The sequence below is a fragment of the Pseudorca crassidens genome, chromosome 14 (genome assembly GCF_039906515.1).
Source record: "Pseudorca crassidens isolate mPseCra1 chromosome 14, mPseCra1.hap1, whole genome shotgun sequence".
Classification (NCBI taxonomy): Eukaryota; Metazoa; Chordata; class Mammalia; order Artiodactyla; family Delphinidae; genus Pseudorca; species Pseudorca crassidens.
The window spans coordinates 6,535,208-6,556,282 of record NC_090309.1 but is presented as its reverse complement, the minus strand read 5'-3'; the positions used below and the strand labels follow the sequence as shown (position 1 = coordinate 6,556,282).

Here is a 21,075-nt window from a genome sequence, read left to right as displayed (position 1 = left end):
CTCTGCAGCCACGCGCCTTCCCCGGGACTCTCATTTAAGAACTGCAGGGACCGTCTCACTATTTCACAGGGCCCTGCATCCGCATTTTCCGACGCTTTTGCACTCTGTGGTCATCGCTCCAACCTCCAGCGGTGACTATGCCATGGGTCTTGGTTCAACACCCTTTCTGACATGTCTTAGGGAGTTCCATCGTCTTCCTAAGATGCAGCTTTACCTTCAGTTGGTGAACCCTCCTGATTTTACTCCAGCTTGTAAGAAGCGTACAGTACCAGAGACCAAGGGAAACAGATTTATCAAACAGGGCTGAAACACAGTGGAATACTCTTACAGCCTGGGGACTTCAGAATTTGTAAATTACCGGTGGTAGAGCTGAGCCCAGAACGCTGTGTGTTTGTGGACCCTCTGGACTCCGATGCTGATTGCAAAAAGTGGTGACGACTCGGAGTTACCCAGCGTCCGTGGAAGGTTCTTTGGCAGCAGCTGAGATGGGCGGCCGGCAACAGAGGACGGTCTCCAAGGACTGGGTCAGTGCACGTGGCCGTGCAGGGGTCAGTGGCCCCCGGGCTCCAGATGCCAAGGAAGGCTGCGCAGGGGGGAAGAAAGGATCTAGAGGGCTGTCCCAGGAGCTCTGCAAGGAGACGGGAGCAAGATATTTATGCCTAATCAAGACTTCTACGGGCCGAGAGGAGGTGGCGTCCCCATAACAAAATAGGCATGCTTTGGAAACAGCTGAGAACCCAGGAAACGAGTGGCTGGCTGAAAGAGTGGCTGAAAGATTTCCAGCGTTGGGTGAAAACATGGAACAGATCCACAGCCATAAGCTAGGGGAAAACACCTACCTGAACAAAGAAACAAGAGAGAGATGTGGCTGCGTCATTTCTCCTTCAGAAGGATCACCTGGCTTGAGCCATCGGTGGAAATGTACATTAGGCTCAATAGAAATACACACCTTCAGTGATCTGACAGCAGTATCCAGGTAACAGCCTTGCTTTGTTGCAAGAAATGTTTGCTAATGTTGTTGGTGTTGAGTTTGTCGATTCTCATTGATACCCAGCTCTAAGGGCGTGATCTTTACTTGTCTGAAGTTTATCCGAGTTCAAATAATATAACCTGGGTTTTAAATGCTCACCACTGAGTTTTTAAAAAGGTATTGTGGGGCTTCCCTGGTGGCGCAGTGGTTGAGAGTCCACCTGCCGATGCAGGGGACGCGGGTTCGTGCCCCGGTCCGGGAAGATCCCACATGCCGCGGAGCGGCTGGGCCCGTGAGCCATGGCCAATGAGCCTGCGCGTCTGGAGCCTGTGCTCCGCAACGGGAGAGGTCACAGCAGTGAGAGGCCCGCGTACCGCTAAAAAAAAAAAAAAAAAAAAAAAAGGTATTGTGAATTTTTTAGAGGAAAATGCCCTCTAACCCTTTTCATGGAAGTCAGTAGAAAGTCTGGGGCACGTTTGGGTAGATAGGAATAATTTGCTTCTTTGATAATATTGAAATGCTCACGATGTTGTGGACCACATCTTACTTTACGTGATCTTAAAGTGAAGTTAAGTGAATTTCACCTCAATTTAAATAATCATCTGATCTGAGGGCTGTCGTTCTGTGTAGCCCTTGGACACATGAGAAGAAATGAGTAGAAGGGCCAGGAGGAGGGATGGGGGGACAGGAGGGATGGCGGGACGGTAGTATTCTGGCTCAGTAGGAAGAATTTTCTAATAAGTTCAACTAACAGGAACTAGAAGAGGCTGCCAGAGAAAGCCATGCGTGCCCTCTCCGTGGAGACGGACCCCTCACTGGCTGGGATGCTGTGGGTGGCATTCAGGCTCCAGAGCAGGGGTTCTCCATTAGCAGTGGTTCTGGGTGGATGGGAGTCACCTGGGGGCGTAAAGAGTCAGGCTGGGCCCACCCCAAGAGGTGCTAATGCCGTTGGTCTAGGACACAGCCTGGGATTCTGATCAAAGGCGCCCGGTGTCCATCTGCTTTAGGTGGAAGCAGGGGACACTTAGAATCCCTCCTGCCACCCATGCCTAGCGATCCTTGTGTACCTGCAGCTTCGTGCCACCAGGCGCTGCTTAGAAATGCAGGGTCTCAGCCCCGCCCCAGACCCACCCACTCAGAATCGCACTGTAACAAGATCCCAAGGTGATTGGTGTGTCCACTGGCGTTTGAAAAACACTGCTGTAGACCTTTATTTGTCAAACACTTTGAACGGTTTCTTCTCATTTTATCTTGTGAACCATTGCGAGTAGCCAGCAGGGCAGAGGCCACAGTCGCTATTGCCAGATCAGGTGTGTTTGCCGGTGGGGACGTCGAGGCCCTGAGGGCGTCTCTCCCTCCAGGCGGTGCCAATCTCCTGATGCCTAATCCAGGCACACGTCCTGCGATGCCCTGACCTCAGCGCAGGCTGAGTAAATATTTGATGTGCTGAGAAGGAAGAGACAGACAAAGGGTGGAGGAACCTCGGGGCCCCTTCTGTATCAAGGTCTCAGGCCAAAGGCACCTGAGCTTACCCTGAGCCCAGCTGCCTGTTTCCTGATCTCAGTTCTGTGCTCGGGGCTCTGGGCTGTGATGTGAGGGCCCAGCTGAGGGTCCTGGTGAGGCTGAGGATGGGAGGGGATGCACACGGTGGCTCACTCAGAGGTGAGAAAGGATGCGGGCGCACCCTCGGCTGGGGCTGGAGAGCGTCTTGTTTCTGATGTGCTGGAGTGGGGACCCAAGGCCGCTTTCCAAGTACTGACCCCCCGGTTGGGGAAGGATTGTTACTAGCTGACGTCTAGGAAACATTTTCATGGTATGTGACCTTCTTAACCCCTCTCTGCTTTGGCTTCCTCGTTGGTAAAATGGTGAGCATTCCATGCAGCCCTCTGGGGCCCAAGACGCAAGGGGAGAAGGCCTGGGGGGCTGGTGGCCAACCAAGCACCCCCAAATCAAACCAGTTCCTTTCCCTGCAGGAACTCACTGAAGAATCATGGCGGCGCTAGAGGCTGCCCTGCAGGGAAGTGGGAGGGGAAGGGTCACTAGAAGAGAGCCTGGGAGGAGGCCCCGGCGGCCCCGACGGTCACCAGGCTTCTTGTAAGGACTCCTTACGGTGTAAGCCGTTTGCCCTCCACGTGTGAACTTGCAGCAGAGCTGGTTTGCCAGGTTACCCTTAGAAAGTCTGCAGGCTCTGGGGATGTTGTGATGCTTGGTCAAACCAGGATGGGAAGATCAGTCAGTGGGACAGGCAGTGAAGACCTGGCCGGGCCCTGGATCTTGGAATACGGCCTTTCTCATCCCGGTGTTCACGGCGTCCAGCATCCACAAGCAGAGGGGTAGACGTGGGCATCTCGGTCCCCCCCCCGCCCCTCCCCCAGTGAGGGGCTCTTGCCTAAAGGAGCTGCAGGATTCTTCCGGGGTCCGGACCTGCTGGAGGAGGGGGCTGGAGGGACAGGGGGACCCCGGCCGAGCCTTGGGGCTCAAAGCTCTGCGGGTCCTCCCTGCTCTTCTTGTCATTTGCTGTTTTCTTCCTTTTTTTTTTTTCTAAACTTGTTATTTTGAAATAATAATAGGTTCCTAGGAAGTCACCCTTTTGCCACCAGTGGTTAATCTTGCATCTCTAGGAGACAAGGCCAAAGCCAGGAAGTAGCATGGGCACAATGTGTGTGTATAGTCCTGTCATTTTACCACACGTGTAACGTGGTGTGACCACCCCCATTCCCTTGATTTTTTTTTTTTTTTTTTTTGCGGTACGCGGGCCTCTCACCGTTGTGGCCTCTCCCGTTGCGGAGCACAGGCCCCGGACGCGCAGGCTCAGCGGCCATGGCTTACGGGCCCAGCCGCTCCGCTGCATGTGGGATGTTCCCGGACTGGGGCACAAACCCGCGTCCCCTACATCGGCAGGCAGACTCTCAACCACTGCGCCACCAGGGAAGCCCTTTTTTTTTTTTTTTTTTTAAGAATAGTTGTGGGATCCTCACAAACTCCAAAAAGACTGATTTCCTGGTGGGGGGAAGGAGCTATGTACATTTCAGATGAAGGAGACACAGTTCACGTTGTATCCTGGAGTTGTGTGGTGCAGCGACCCTCTGCCTGGCCTACGTGAAATCACTCATGCGCACACGCACTTAGACACGCACACACGCACTGTGCGCACACAGATGCGTGCTTTGTCTGTGGAAGACGTGGCTGTGTTGGCAGCCTTTTCCTAAGGCTGCTCCCTCCTTGGAAAGGAGAGGAGCCTGCTCTGTTGACCTGTCTTCCTTTTTAGAGGAGAAATCAGCATGAGGTCAGATAGCGCTAGAAATGGAAGTTGCTTTCACGTGGAAGGAAAAACGACCCCACCCCACCATCGGGAAATGACTTGGAATCATTTGTGTCCTACACTTCCAAACACAGACATAGCCCTCGAGGACACGGAGTCTACGATGAATTGGAATCTAAACTACAGGAAGCATTTGCACCCAGAAACCATAGAGCAGACAGCCCACAAGTCTTGCCATTTTACCTGTTTAATATTAAATTTCGGATAGAGGGGTTAATTTTGTTTTAACTCCAGTCCAGAAAACAAAGGCTGGGATCCACTGGGGCCAGATGGTGTCCTCAGTGACGGAGTTTATGCCGGACCATCGGCAAGCTCGGTCACAGGTGGTGCAAATGAGGTCCCGGGGCCACAATGGGTTCATGGCGTAGTCCTTGCCACTGACAGCATCAGTACCTGACAGGAGGCCGGAAGGTAGGTCCTTGACCTACATCTGACTCATCTGCTTGCAGACAGACATGTCAGAGCCACAAACCTGGACTTCAGGCACCACATGCTCCAGGATACTAAGGATTTACGTGCCCACTGTTAAGAGCAGAGCAGGCTAGCACGAATGGCCCTGATTGCACAATCATGGATGGAGAATGCTCTGTCGTGGCCAGGCTTTCCTCATCCTGCCTCCTTGTCGCCTGTCTGGACACCTGGGCAGGTAATTCTCACCCAGAAGAGTACATGGGCTAAATGACCACCTTCCAATAGAAGACCACGTTTTTTAAACTGAAGTCTAGTTGATTTACAATGTTGTGTTAATTTCTGCTGTACGGCAAAGTGATTGGGTTATACGTATACATTCTTTTTCATATTCTTTTCCATTGTGGTTTATCCCAGAATATTGCATCTAGTTCCCTGTACTCTACAGTAGGATCTTGTTGTTTATCCATTTTATATATAATAGTTGGCATCTGCTAACCCCAAACTCCCACTCCATCCTTCCCCCAACCCCTGCCCTTGGCAACCACAAGTCTGTTCTCTACGTCTGTGAGTCTGTTTCATAGATAGGTTCATTTGTGTCATATTTTAGATTCCACATATAAGCAATATCATTTGTCTTTGGCTTACTTAGTATGATAATCTCTAGGTCCATCCACATTGCTGCAAATGGCATTATTTCATTCATTCTTTTTATGGCTGAGTAATATTCCAGTGTGTGTGTGTGTGTACACATATATATATACAGCACATCTTCTTTATCCATCCATCTGTTGATGGACATTTGGGTTGTTTCCATGATCTGTTGATGGACATTTGGGTTGTTTCCATGCAGAAGACCACATTTTATACAACATTTTAGAGTGTACAGAGTTATTTCTTATTCCACCAAAGGAAGAAACCACAGTCCAAAAAAAGTGGGTGATTCCCCAAGGTCATGCCGCTGCTCAGTGTGGATACCATAGCCCACTGAATCCTCTGATTCCACGTTCCCACGATAGAGGCCCATCCCTCACAGAGCAGTCCTCCTGTTTGGCCCTGGAGCGTGGCACGCAGCCCTGCAGCATTTTGTGAGCTTGTGGGAGGTACAGGAGCAGCCCCGGGTTCCATGGGGAGCCCTGCTCTGGACTCTGCTCATCCGGCCCCTTCCGGGCCCCCCGAGGGCAGGCAGGGTCTTGAGAGAACTGGACCCTGGTTCTGGATTCTGGCTTCCAAACCCAGCTCTGGCTGCAGCTCCGTGGGGCGTCTGGCAAGATGTTTGCTTTTGAGTAAAACCACGATATTTTTCAGTATTTTCAAGTTTCCTTGAGGCTGTTCTTCCCGAATTCAGTTCCTTCCTCTTTGTCTAAATCCAAGTCATGCTCTCGCCTTCTCCCTATGGCCGTATGAGTGCACTTAGGAGCTTATCAGAAAGCAAACAGTACCTTGGGAAGACAGAAAATTCATTCACGGCACTGGTTGCATCTGTTTTTCTGCAACCGAGGTAAGAGACAACAGAAAGAGGAAGGCATATGCTTTGATATTTGGAAGGCACGATCCCACCTCTGCTGCGGACGTGTTCTTCCTGCCCCTGGCATTCTTGGCCTCACGGTGGTATAAATCCTGCAGTGTTGCTGTCTTACTCTGTCGCCATGCAACACTTACGAGCACGCGGCACACACACACACAACCGTACGTTGTTAAAATCGTAGCTCAGGCTTTGTTGTTTTTCATATAATTTTTCATGACCTCAAAATGTTTGCACGCATAGGGCCAGAGACAGACCACTCCTCGGGTGAGCTGGCCTGGTGTCATTCTGACATAGACATGAACTTAACTTCTACTCTGGAACAAGGCAGAATAAACTAAATCATGTGAAGGAGAAAAGCAACTAGAGTGATTCAATGAGAGTGTAGGTAAAAAAGAGAACATATTTCTAGAAGAAAGAGTTAGGAAGGACTTAATATTCCTTACTGCCATTTTATTTTTTTACAATAATATATATTAATAAGTATAGGGACGTCCCTGGCGGGCCAGTGGTTGACTTCGCCTTCCATTGTGTGGGGTGTGGGTTCGATCCCCGGTCAGAGAGCTAAGATCCCACATGCCTCGCGGCCAGAAAACTGAAACGTAAAACAGAAGCAATAGTGTAACAGTTTCAATAAAGACTTTCAGAGTGGTCCACATCAAAAAAATCTTTAATAATTATATATGATATATATAATAGAGAACTTGACTTTGCCTAATGAAACATGGCCTAAGATCTTGACCTTTTCATTCTGAATGAAAGAAGGAAGAAATTACAATGAATATGTATTGCTTCTCCCTCTGAAAACAGTGAGATAACTTTTTTTTTAAGGTTCTGATCCTTTTTATTTTATTTGTTTAACATCTTTATTGGAGTATAATTGCTTTACAATGGTGTTAGTTTCTGTTGTATCACAAAGTGAATCAGCTATACATGTACATATATCCCCATATCCCCTCCCTCTTGCGTCTCCCTCCCACCCTCCCTATCCCACCCCTCTAGGTGGTCACGAAACACCAAGCTGACCTCCCTGTGCTATGCGGCTGCTTCCCACTAGCTATCTATTTTACATTTGGTAGTGTATATATGTCCATGCCACTCTCTCACTTCATCCCAGCTTCCCCTTCCCCCTCCCCGCGTCCTCAAGTCCATTCTCTACGTCTGTGTCTTTATTCCTCTCCTGCCCCTAGGTTTTTCAAAACCAATTTTTTTTTTTTTAGATTCCATATATATGTGTTAGCATACGGTATTTGTTTTTCTCTTTCTGACTTACTTCACTCTGTATGACAGACTCTAGGTCCATCCACCTCACTACAAATAACTCAATTTCGTTTCTTTTTATGGCTGAGTAATATTCCACTGTACACATGTGCCACATCTTCTTTATCCATTCATCTGTCGATGGACACGTAGGTTGCTTCCATGTCCTGGCTATTGTAAATAGAGCTGCAATGAACATTGTGGTACATGACTCTTTTTGAATTATGGTTTTCTCAGGGTATATGCCCAGTAGTGGGATTGCTGGGTCGCATGATAGTTATATTTTTAGTTTTTTAAGGAACCTCCATACTGTTCTCCGTAGTGGCTGTATCAATTTACATTCCCACCAACAGTGCAAGAGTGTTCCCTTTTCGCCACACCCTCTCCACCATTTATTGTTTGTAGATTTTTTGATGATGGCCATTCTGACTGGTTTGAGGTGATACCTCATTGTAGTTTTGATTTGCATTTCTCTAATGATTAGTGATGTTGAGCATCCTTTCGTGTGTTTGTTGGCAATCTGTATATCTTCTTTGGAGAAATGTCTATTTAGGTCTTCTGCCCATTTTTGGATTGGGTTGTTTGTTTTTTTGATATTGAGCTGCATGAGCTGCTTGTATATTTTGGAGATTAATCCTTTGTCAGTTGCTTCATTTGCAAATATTTTCTCCCATTCTGAGGGTTGTCTTTTGGTCTTGTTTATGTTTTCCTTTGCTGTGCAAAAGCTTTGAAGTTTCATTAGGTCCCATTTGTTTATTTCTGTTTCTATTTCCATTTCTCTAGGAGGTGGGTCAAAAAGGATCTTGCTGTGAGATAACTTTTTAATATTTTCATTTAAACCAGACCATCTCCTTTTGTTTTATTTATTGGTGGGTTTCCTTTTCTTTCAAAGAAGTTTGTGGAAATGAAATGTACTTTTGTTTACGTTCATAACGTCCAAACATCTGAGCGTGGCCACGGAATGATGATTTCGTTCTGTCCTAAAGAATCTGATAGCTTTTTCACAGACTCGAGAATTCAGCACATTCTAAGGATTGACGATTGCGTGACTTTTTTAGGCGAAGATAAGAATATAACCCCATTATAGGAAAGGAATCTGAAAAAGAATAGATATATAAGTGAATCACTTTGCTGTACACCTGAAACTCACACAACATTGTAAATCAACTCTACTTCAATATAAAATAAAATTTTTAAATAAACAATGCCTCTAAAAAAAGAATATAACACCATTAAATATACTGAATTGCTTAGTTAAGTAATCAAGTAACTGGAACATGCTTTGAGGTAATGCTGTATTAATTAGTAAATGCATTGAAGAGTAGATTGGACTGACAGTCAACTGCTTTTAACAGCATTTCACGTTCACCTTTGCTAAATTTGGCTAAACATATAAAATTAATTATTTAAAATTAAAAAAAAGAATCCAAACTTCCTCCCATTTTACCTAGAATTTCAAAGTTAAAAAAAAAGTAGTTAATTGTGGCCTCATGGAAAGCAGGTGTATGAGAGTCTGTTACGCAGACTCATGGGTGGTTGAGGAGCTTTGCTTTGCAGGAGGATCAAGAAGGAGGGTGGGCCGTGAGCCACTCACACATGTAAAGTATGATTCAGTTCCCAGAAATGTTGTTTATCACCAACTCTTCCGGAAAATTCTGTTATGCAAGCTGACGTCCCCTGTACAGGAACCTTTCGGATTGCAAGGGAAGTTTAGAAGGGCTTGCCTTGCAGGCTCCCTGCTTGCTGGTAAATATCTTTGGAGTTTGAAAATGAAGCTAATTGACGTCCATGGTTAGCATCTGTTATTGAAATGAGAGCCTTGTGAATGGTTCCTGGATTGCTCTGATAATCCCAGCCACCTGAGCTAACACTCCTTGAACTTTTGCCCCGTGGTTCACAATCTAGGTGCTTGACAGGTATTATGCCCTGAAATCTCAGCCACCCTGTGAAGGTGAAAGACCGGGCAGAGAGAGGTTCAGTGACTTGCCTGAGGTCACTCAGCTCGTTAACAACAGAGTCACACTTTGAATGTGTTGCATCCTCCTGGACCGTCGCCTTTTTGTCAGTGGTGGGGTACCCGGGGCATAACATGTGTGCTGAATAAGCATGTGAACCAAGGCCGGGAGGAGGAGAAAGGAAGGGCTGCTGTCGAGGCCCAGGGATGCCCTGGCCTCTTGCCTTTTCGTTCTTGAAAATGCCAAGGAGAAAACTTTTCAGAGAAGATCGTGCCTGAAAGAGGTTGGGTGAATGTTCCCAAACTTGTGGGGTTTTAGATCTGAACACATCTCCATAGTTTATTGTCAAAGCCTTCTGATACCTTTGTTACATAAATGAATACAGGGGAAGCAATGTCCAGCATCTTACACATCCGCATTTATAGACTCAGTCACTGTGGCCTGGCCAGGGCCACAAGGCCACTGCTCTCTTGGGAGATTTCTGTGGGGCGCCAGGATGACTTGGGTCTGCTCCAGGGGCACCTGTGAGCTCTTTGAGGGGTTGAGCTAGGGGCCTGGGGGAGCAGGACCTGGGCCCCAGCGTCCCCAGCATCAGCCTCCAGGTTTGTGCTGGGCCCTCCTGAGACCTGATGTCAGACACCGGCTCCGGGAAGTAGGTTAGCTCACTCGGGCCTCAGGGGAGACTCCCTCAAGGTGTCTGGTGCTTCGTTCGACTTCTGAGCCCGAGAGGCCGGAGGGGGTGGGCTTTCCATCTGCACAGCTGCAGTCACACCGAACACAGGCACCGTAGGGACAGTGCGGCAACTTCCCCTCCAGGCCGGGGCCCTGGGACGCGCCAGGCATCTGACTCAAGTCCATCCTTGCCCCAGCAAGCGCCTGGTTATTACCAGTAGTCAAGGGTGGAGGGAGCCTGCGAGCTGGGAAGCAGCTCCAAGGACGGCTTGCACTGTCTGTGCACACTGTCAGGAGGGGCACACCTTTGCAAGAGAAGCAGGTGACTTCACTGCCATAAAGACACTAACTGGTTTGTCTTTGAAGACGGGGAAATGGCAGAGGGCGTCTACACTGTTCACTTCCTGCAGTTAGCTTTTTTTTTTAAGAACCATTTACCCACACTTTGAGTTTTCCTCATTCCCTGGGTCCTCTGTCTGCCCCCTGAGACCCCCAGGCTGGGCCCAGAGCCTCCGAGGGCCGGAGTGGGGTGGGACGGGGGGCGGGGCGAGAGGGGGCCGCCCCCTCCCCCGGCCGGCCCTGCCTTCACATCATTAGTTCATCACCGGGGAAGAACCGTGCTGCGGAGCTGACCTACTTTTCCTGTTTGCCCACATCAGGCTAAGCCTGTTTAGCATGGACCAGAGGGGCCGGGCGGAGCGAGGAGCTTTCCGAGTCTACAGATGGCAGTCTTCGGAGGGAACGTGATTTAATCTGGTTGCCCTGTTTTCCATTAGTCTAACGGGTTAGGACCCGGGGCCCGAGGTGACCCAGGGACACCATGCAAGCACAGGGGCCGCCCGGCTCCCAGGGCAGCCTCCCCGCCAGGGAGCCTGCGTTATGGTGAATGACTGCTGGAGCCACAGGCCCGGGCTTCTCTCCAAACTTCAAAAACAGATTCCTAAGTGGAAGCTCTCCCACCAGGCATCGTCTCTGCTGGGAATCTGCACTGAGCCCGGAATGTCTGCTGAGACGCAGAGGGTGGGCACTGTGCTGGCCTTTGAGGAGGTTACCGTCCAGTCGGGGTGGGGGGTAGACAGCTAAGGCCAAGGCGGCAGAAACAGATGAATGCTATAATGGGGCGAGAATGGCGGAGGTGGGGCAGGGGGTAGGGCCCAGACCTTGGATGGCGTGGGGAGGGCTGGAGGGATGAAGAGGGTGGTGGTGGCGGTGGCAACAGGAGGGTGTCACGGCAGTGCAGATGTTGGGGGGCGTGGATGGGGGACGACAGGATGGGGTGGGAGTAGCTGAAGTCACAGAGGCAGCTCATCGCTGAGGGCTTTGGAAGCGTGCTTGGGGATTCAGGTGTGTCCTGGAAGCCGGGGGGTGCGTACCAGTAAGTGTGCGTGCTACACACACTTTTATTCTTTTTTTTTTTTTTGCGGTGCGCGGGCCTCTCACTGTTGTGGCCTCTCCCGTTGCGGAGCACAGGCTCCGGACGCGCAGGCCCAGCGGCCATGGCCCACAGGCCCAGCCGCTCCGCGGCATGTGGGATCTTCCCGGACCGGGGCACGAACCCGTGTCCCCTGCATCGGCAGGCGGACTCTCAACCACCGCGCCGCCAGGGAGGCCCTACACACACTTTTTTTCTTTTTTAAAACTTTATTTTGTTGAACTGTACTCGGTTTACAATGTTGTGTTAAGTTCTGTACAGCAAGGTGATTCAGTTACACATATATATACATTCTTTTTCACATTCTTTTCCATTATGGTTTATCACAGGATATTGAATAGCACAGTTCCCTGTGCTCTACAGTAGGACCTTGTTGTTTATCCATTCTGTATATAACTGTTTGTATCTGCTAATCCCAACCTCCCCCTGCATCCCTCCCCCAGCCCCCTCCCACTTGGCAACCACAAGTCTGTTCTCTGTGTCTATGACTCTGTTTCTGTTTTGTAGATAAGTTCACCTGTGTTGTATTTTAGATTCCACATATAAGTGATATCATATGGTATGTCTTTCTCTTTCTGACTTACTTCACTTAGTACGATAATCTCTAGGTCCATCCATGTTGCTACAAATGGCATTATTTCATTCTTTTTTATGGCTGAGTAGTATTCCATTGTGTGTGTGTGTGTGTGTGTGTGTGTGTGTGTGTGTGTACCACATCTTTATCCATTCATCTGTTGTTAATGGACATCTAGGTTGTTTCCATGTCTAGCCATCGTAAATAGTGCTGCAGTGAACTTTGGGTTGCGTGTATCTTTTCGAATTAGAGTTTTTCTCCGGATATATGCCCAGGACTGGGATGGCTGGATCAGATGGTAACTCTAATTTTAGTTTTTTAAGGAACCTTCGTACTGTTCTCCATAGTGGCTGCACCAGCTTCCATTCCCACCAACAGTGTAGGAGGGTTCCCTTTTCTCCACACCCTCTCCGGCATTTGCTATTTGTAGATTTTTTAGTGATGGCCATTCTGACTGGTACACACACTTTTATTCTTAGCTGGATGTCTCTGCATTGCTGCTTGTGGGCGCAGGATAATGTTTGTCAGAGCAGGGAACAGACATAGGGTGAGAGAGTCATGATTGAATAAGCAGATATGGGAAAACAGAAGTTGAGCTTTATCTGTAGTTTGTTTCACTAACTCACGTACTGTGTGCCCAGCACATGCCGCCTAGAAGGTGTCCTGGGCCTGCGCTTTCTCGCGTCTTGATGAGGGGTCATGTCTTGCACACTCCCTGACGTCCTGAAGCCTCCACCTGGGCTTCAGAGCTGGCGTAGAAGGGGATGTCGGGCCGGTGGGCGAGTTGTGCATTGATTAGGGTCACGTCAGGATACGTTTGTAGGAGGAGAGAGCTCAGTCTCTTTTTAAAAAGAAAATATACCCTTCTCGCTCCCCTTGGAGTTTCTGCAGCGCTGTCCAGGGGTGGCTGTGAGTGAGGAGAGAGGTCTTCTATGATATCTTTAACTTACACCACGAATATCTGAAGGTACAAAATGGGGCAACTGGACATTCCCAGTCCTGCCGGGTTGACCCTTAAAGGTGTGAAAACCAGACATCTCTGGACCTGCTGACGCTCTGCTTGCTTGATGAACAGGACTGGGTTTCAGTCGGTGGCTTTCTTTCCGCCCGTGGCCGCGTCTTCCTGGTAGAGATGCTTCAAGTCCCCTCTCCCGGGGGAGGGTGCTGGGGGCTTCCTGCCTTACGTGCTGTTTGCGTCTGTTCTGTATCTCATCTCCCCTTTGTGTCCGGAGGGCAGGCCTTTCTTCAGACTTTGTGCGAAGGGTCTGCGAGTGTTTCTTGAGGAGAAAGGCCAGCTTCCGGGACATTTACGGCCCACCTGCGACCCCCCGTCCTGCAGATCCCCGTGTGCATTTGATAGTGGCAGCCAGGGATGGAGAGACAGAGTACAGGATGCTGCTGGGAAGCCCCAGGGAGACTCGGGCCACTAATGTCCTTACCGTGGGGATGCTTTGAGGGCAGGCATCCGGTGGGAGAGGGGACAACGCTATTCTTGTTGTAAATTGTCCCTTAACCCAAAGCCCATGGCGCATCCCAAAATGTGACCCTGGTTCTGGGGCCTTGGATGGGTCCTTCGTCTCATGAATGCGGTCGTTCACTGGGGGGTGGTACCCCCTCCCTCATCAGGGGCTGCTTCCCGCTGGGTGGGGCTGGGCCCCTCTTCGAGGCCCCTGGGGATAGCACGTTGAGAGCAGCAGTGACCTGGAGCAGAGACACCACTCTGCACGAGGAGCCCACCTCTTTTTTCCAGCACAGATAGGTCGGGGAATCAGTCACCAAGGCCGGGTTCCCAATGATGGGCTCCAGACCAACCCAGACTCTCATGTCATGTGAGGAGGTGTGTCCAGGCAGCTTGGGTGGACCTTCCAGCCTCACCCCACCCCGGGCAGCTCCCGCTTCCCCCAGGGGAGCTGAGCTCAGCTGAATTGTATGTAGGGAGTGGACAGAAGGATTGTAGGATGATCTAACTTCATGGGTACCTGTGAAAAGTAAGCATGGAAAGTTGTGGTACAGTTGGAAGCATTAGGAAGGGTGTTCTGTGGGGCCCCTGCAGCCCCTGAGCTCTGAGCAGAGGTGGTAGGCTGGGGCTCCCTGGCTTTGCGGGGAGGGCCGTGCTCTCTGTTTAAACTGTAAAGAAAAGAAGTGATTGCACTGATGGGAGAAGAGGGAAGGCAGTGCTTGGTACCAACCAGGTGTGCAGCAGTAGGTAAGTTACCTGCGACTCTGAAGATGCTGACCTGCTGTCATTCCAAAGTCATGGCTTCTGCTCACTGAACCATGGAAAGGAGGTGGTTCACCTTTCTTGCCCAGCCCGCCCTCTGCTAAGTGCTTTACACAGATGAGCTGTCCTGTTGGGTTCTCAGGAGGGTGGTGGAAAGTGGGGATCGTCCCCCATTTACAGATGAGCTCCTCATTCCCCAGGCTCTGTCTGGACCACCACACTGAGTGAAGGAAAGAGGCAGGAGGACACACAAACCTAGATCTCCTTAGCTTCCAAACTAATTTTGCTGCGTCCCACAGTTAGCAGTTACAGAAGCATCCCCCATTTTTATTAAATGTTATTTGAAGCTCTGATATTAAACCACAGACTCCACAGCCTGGGTGTCTGAAACAAACATGACTTCTCATCTCAAGGACATCTTCTTTCTCGTGTGCTCTCTTTGCAAACTTGAGTCCATTAGGGTGAGCGCTCCCACGCCCAGAGGAGCGTTAGGACCAATGGTTAGGTGGCCGGAGATGCCGGGCTGCAGCAGCGTCTTATGGATTCATTCCGGTTTGTCTGTGGCAGCTGAACGGTGGCTCCCAACAAAGGCCTGCACTGACGCAGTTCCGAGTATGACTCATAAATCTCCTTCCCCCCCTTGCTGATTTTTATAGGCGTCTGTTGTCCACATCCTGAGCACGCACTGTCACCCATCAGATTCTCTAGTTGACTCGGTTTACACCGTGCAGTCCAAATTCTTTAGAAAGGGGCCACTAAAAGGAATCGTGATTGGACATAAGTTCCAGAGGTTGCAAGAATCACATGCCGCGTTAGACTGACCCGTCGATCAGGATATGGTAACGATTTCTATTTTGGAAATTCTTTGCTGACCGAACGATGTCATTGCAAATTTACTTAATACCAAATTTCTAACTTTCTCCTTCCATTCCTTCATTGCTTATGTCACTGTTTCCCTGAGTAGTGAATCATCAGACCCTTGGAAAAAGGAAAGCATGAAGGGGGGGCATCGTGATCATAACAGGCAGACCTTGACCTTGGAGATGCTTGTGAGATAATTCTCATAGGATCACGGAAGTTTGCTGAGTGAGGGTCTCTCTTTGGTTTCTCCTGGGAGTCTGGCTCTGTGAGGCCCCCAGCCAGCTGTGGGGGAGGGGGGAGGGGGGAGGGGGAAGCTTTGGTAAAGCTTCGGTGAAGGATGGACCCGTCCACCTTGACGTTCCCAATTTGCGCAATGTGAGAGATCACGCTGAGAATTCCCCAGCTGGAGGGGAATTGGGGTTGCAGGAGCGGGCAGCTCTCAGGTTGGCATTCTCCATCTCCTTTAGAAGAACTGTTATTTTTCCCAGTGAATGAATCATTGCAATCAAAATGATGTGCCCTGGAGAGGAAGAATTACAATGTGGAAGTTATTTCCTAGCTTCCCCCAAAGGACCAAGGGAGACAAGTCAGCGCCGTAGCTCATCAGTGACTGTTTCTCAAAGCCTTTTTATTTCTTAAATATAATGAGGAAAAATCATTATCGAGCTCCCACGTGGGAGATCCAGATGTTAATCCAAAGCGACGTGAGGTGCCTTCTCGGGGGGCAGGCTGGGAGGGCAGAAGGCATACTCGCTATTGGTAAATAAGCCCCAGCCGACTGGGGAGATGCCTGCGTGACGATGCCCCCTTGGATTGCCATTTGCTCTCGTTTGCAGTGTTTTTTTCTTTCTCATGATCGAAAGTCACCAGGTTTGGTCGGTACAGTGAGGAGGAATATTCAGAGTTTCCAGCTACCTTGGGGCCTGTGATTCAAACCATTTCTCCACCAATTTTAAAAGGTCATGATTTTAGTTTGAAAAAACATGGGCCTTGCAATGCAATAGGCTTATAGGGTAGTCATTTCAGGGGAAATTCATGATGATGTGGAGTGACGCACTGGGCCTCTCAAGGCTGTACAAAAAGTTCAAAATGAGAAAAGACACTGGAGAGGAAGGCTGAGCACCGATTCGAGTGATTCTTTCTGGCCCCCATCTTGTTTTTACAAATAAAGTTTTGTTGACACGGACATACACGCTTGCTGACACACCACCTGTGGCTTCTTTCACACCATGATGGCAGAGTTGAGTGGTTACAGCAGAGACTGGATGGGCTGCATCTGAAGTACTCAGCGGGTGGCCCTTTACAGAAAAGTGTTGCCACCCCCTGCTTTAGGAGAATGACATACCTTTCCACTCCTGGAGCCCCAGGAGTGAGCGGCCAGTCCCCGGGGGGGTCCCTGTCCCCCGTAGGATACATTAATCTCTTGTCTCCCTGCTGACGCACTGTGCTCCCCAGGGCAGATGTGGCATGAGAAAGCGGTCACACTGCCCCTTGCTGGTCCCTGTTCAAGGGCCAGCGTTGTGATCCATAGTGTAGTAGGTGCCTGTGAGAGAGCGCCCTTGGGGGCGGAAATTTCACTTAGGCAATGGGGATTTGCCGACCTCATTTGGGTCCTTCTATTCAGTTAGGTCACTAGATGCTCATCGAGGATGTCCTCGGTCATTTCAACCTCTGTTTCTTTCACTTTCTCCTCTCCCTCCCTCCCATCCTCACAAGGACCAAGTTTCTATTATCACTAGATGCTGCAGGCAGCACCCCCTGGGCGGGTATGTCTGTCTGTCTTTCCACCATGCCTACACACACACACACACACACACACACACACACACACACACACACACACACACACACACGTTTTCGAGGCTGCCCCTTTTGCGCCAGGGCCAAATGAGTGAGGGACTCTGCGGCCCTGCTCGCCGGCAGCCATAGGTGGTCTCTGGAGGTGGGGGTCTCTGGAGCATGTGTCTGGTGCCTCTGCTGGAAAAGCTCCCCCCCAAAAAAACCAGCCCTCTCTTCCCTGGTCAGGAGTGCCCCTCTGAAACCTGAGGTCTGTGGCACCCCGTTCACCCATGGTGACCTCATTGGGCAGAGAGTGTGTGCATTGAAATTTAAGGCAGAGAAGGAGAACGGATGAGGCTGGACGCACCTGCCTCCGCGGAGGCTCAGGACCACAGAGGGCATACAGAGGTTAGGGTGGTTACGCAGGGCAGAAGTGGGGTGAACGGGGGCCTCTGTGCTTAGGGGGGCACCCTGGCCCTCCTTGCACACATGCACCCTGTCACTTACGCCTCACATGCTCTCTGCCTGGTGACCTCATGAAGTCTAAGGGATTTGCTTCAGGTCAAATGGAACAAGTGGGTCGGAATTGAAATCGAAATTGGGCTGCCTCTGAGGTCAGGAGCCCACACGTCCCGAGCAGGCAATGGGTCAGGTCAGCCCGAGGAGATGCAGTCCAGGGTGGGCTCTATCTGCAGAGCCGGGGGTCCCAGGGCAGCTCAGGGGCCAATTATTTAGGGGAGGAGACCATGGTCCATTCCACCGACAGAACGGATGGAGAGGAAATGAGATGACGCTTTTCCGGAACGTAGCGGTGGCCGAGGGCTGGTGAGGGAGCCACTGGCTTCTCCTGAAGGTACTGCTCAGAGTGGATTTTCCCTTTGGTCAATAGCTCCTGCACACATGGCAATGTTTGTTTTAATTTTTGGTCATCAGCACGTCACTGTACCTGGATTAACCGTGATCACTGAGGGGTGTGTGGGAGTCGGTATTAGTCCGTATTGTGGGAATTCAGACAGGGCTTTGGTCCTGGCTGGGTCCCCCTCTCTTCCTCCCTCCCTCCCTCCCTTCTCTCCTTCATTCCTCATATGTTCATTGAGCACCTGACACGGGTAAGGAGCTGGGCTAGGCATCGTGGCCTGGGTAATGGGTAAAGACGCCTTGTACCTAATCCTTGCCATCCAAATGGGGAACCGGATGTTGAGCGTCTGCCAGGCTTGTGCTGGTCCTGTCACACGTGCCGACTTAATTAAGCTCATTTAAAAGTCACGGCTGTCCTCGGAGGTAGGTCTCCATCACTCCTCTGATCCAAACCTGCAATGCCTTTCCCGTCTCACTCCAAGCAAAGGCTAGACTCCATCCAGTCTCCCTGGCGTGCCGCCCCTCTCTAACCCCATCCACCACGCTGGCCTCTTGTTTCTGGCTCTTGTTGCTGTCTGTACACTCACGCCCTGTCTTCTCTCAGGCTATGGCTCACATATCACTTATCAGTGAGGCCGGTGGTTCTCCTAAAGTACTCCCTGTTCCCCCAGGTTCTCCTTTATCTTTCTCCACACCACTTATAACCAATGACAAGCCATATGTTTACTTACGTAAGTGCCTGTGGCTTGCCCTCACCACCTGCCTGCCCCCTACCACCTAAGCGCCATGGGAGCGGGGGCATTGCCCAGGCTCTCAGGGAATATCTATTGAATCATAGAACATCGCATGTGGATGTCATCTTAGTGCTTAGGTGACCACACCTCTGTGTCTCTTCACAGAAAGACAATCCCAATAAACATCACAGCAGGCATTTGTATAGAAATTGACAATGTCAATTCTAAAACTTACTTGGAAATGCAAAGGCCTAAAATAGCCAAGAGTCTTGAGAAGGAAGAACAAAGTGGGAAGGCTCACACTCCATTGATGTCAAGAATTCCTATAGAACTCCAGGAGTTAAGATAGTGTGGTTCTGGCATAGAAACAGACAAATACAAGATGCCGCAGGATCTGCAACATAAGATAACTTTACTTAAACAGCAGGTTCCTTATGTTTTCAAATAAAATGCTCAGTGTGTTTCCAGGTGAAGTACCTCTAAGTTTAAACATAGGTCCAACTGTTAATCTGATCAGAGTTCAATAATTATATATCAAAGTCTCAAAACACAGGGGAAATCGTGCATTTTGTGTACTTTTTTTGAGACTAATAATTGGACCTACCATCTTCAGTTTAGAGATTCTTCATCTGAAAACAGGATACTTGGAAGTTGAAGAAAAACACATTGTACATATTACATGTAAATGTAACTACAGTACGATTTGAAGATAAGTTTATTGCTACTTCAGCGGGTGACCACGGTCAACTTAACAGTGATACAGCCTCTTAATACCCTTGAGATGATGTGATGAGAGTGGTACTTGAGGACTTCCTTGGCGGTCCAGTGGTTAAGACTTCGTGCTTCCAATGCAGGGGGTGTAGGTTTGATCCCTGGTCAGGGAACTAAGATCCCACATGCCGCGCGGCCAAAAAAGGAAAAAAAAGAATGATACTTCACCTCTGTGGGCTTTCTCCTAAAAACCCATGTGCCCAATCTGGGAAAAACACCAGACAAACCCACATTGAGGGACAGTCTACAAGTATTCCTCAAAATGGTCAAGGTCATAAAAAACAAGGAAAGTCTGAGAAACTGTCATAGCCAAGAGGAGCCTGAGGAGACATGACAGCTAGATGGAGTGTGGTTTCCTGGATGGGATACTGGGACAGAGCAAGGACATTAGATAAAAACTAAGAAAATATAAATGAAGTGTGGACTTTACTTAATGATAATGTATCGGTATCAGTATTGGTTCGTTAATTGTGACAAATACACCATAGTGGTGTAAGGTATTTATAACGGGAAACTGGGTGCAGGATATGTGGGAACTCTCAATACTGTCTTTGCATTTTCTATAAATCTAAAATTGTTCTAAAAAATAAAGTTTACTTTTAAAAATACGTTTAGGGAGTTCCCTGGCAGAACAGTGGTTAGGACTCCGTGCTCTCACTGCCAAGGGCCCAGGTTCAATCCTTGGCTGGGGAACTAAGATTGCATAAGCTGTGCGGCGTGGGAAAAAAAGTCAATTGTATTTCAGTATACTAGCAATGAATACCCCAAAAATGAAATTAAGAAAAAAAATTGTATTTAAAAAAAATAAGTTTATCCTATGTGTCTGAACTTTAAGGATACCCTATAGATAAATAGAACTGAAAGAGATTCTGTACAGACACACGGATATAGGATCACACAAGATATTTGACAAAGTGACAATGCAATTGGGAAAGAAATATCTTTTCAATAAATGATCCTGGAACAGGTGAGTATACAGATGGGGGAAAAAAGGTGATCCTTGACCACTATCTTACACCACACATAAAATTTAATTTGCAATGGAGTGTAAATCAGCGTAAAAGCTAAAATGATAAAGCTTCTACAAGAAAACATAGGATCATTCTTCATGACACTGAGGTGGCGAAGACTTCTTAGGACACAAAAATAAAAAATATATAAATTACACTTTATCAAAATTAAAAACCGTTCATCAAAAGACATCATCAAGAAAGTTAAGAGACCAGCCACAGGCTGGCAGAAAATGTTCACAATACATATATCTGGCACAGTACTTACATCCAAAAGAGAGAAGCTTCTACAGATGAGTATGATGAAGATAAACAGCCCAATTTCTTTAAAAAAGAGGAAGGAAAAGACAGAAAAGTGGGCCAAACACTTGAACAGACGCATCACAAAAGAAGCTGTCTAGACAGGAAATAAGTCCATGAAAAGATGCTCAACATCATTAATCATCAGGGAGATGGAAAGTCAAATCCCCTTGAGATCCCAAAACATACCCACTAGAATGACTAAAATTAAGAAGACATAACCAAGTGTTGGGTGAGAACGTGGAGCCTCTGGAACTCTCATGTGCTACTGGTGCAAATATAAAAGTGTACAGTCACCTTGGGAAACAGTGGGGCAGTTTCTAATATAGTAAGCATATGGCTATACTGTGATCCAGCAGGTACACTCTTAGTTGTGTATACCCGAAAGAATGAGTGGTTATTTCCACCAAAACACTTGGATAT

General features: G+C 48.9%; 1 protein-coding gene across 5 annotated transcripts in view; it reads left to right on the top strand.

The window, feature by feature from the left end:
* NPAS2 (neuronal PAS domain protein 2) overlaps positions 1 to 21,075 on the top strand; it is a 181,870-nt gene that overhangs the window by 53,450 nt on the left and 107,345 nt on the right. For 2 of the 5 annotated variants that reach the window (XM_067704151.1, XM_067704147.1), the window contains exon 1: positions 783 to 976. The exons of the other annotated variants lie outside the window; for them this stretch is intronic. In XM_067704151.1, the coding sequence (XP_067560252.1) occupies positions 798 to 976 (179 nt within the window). In that variant the 5' untranslated portion in view covers positions 783 to 797. Of the gene's footprint in view, positions 1 to 782; positions 977 to 21,075 lie in introns of those variants that run through there. 5 annotated transcript variants of the gene reach the window in all.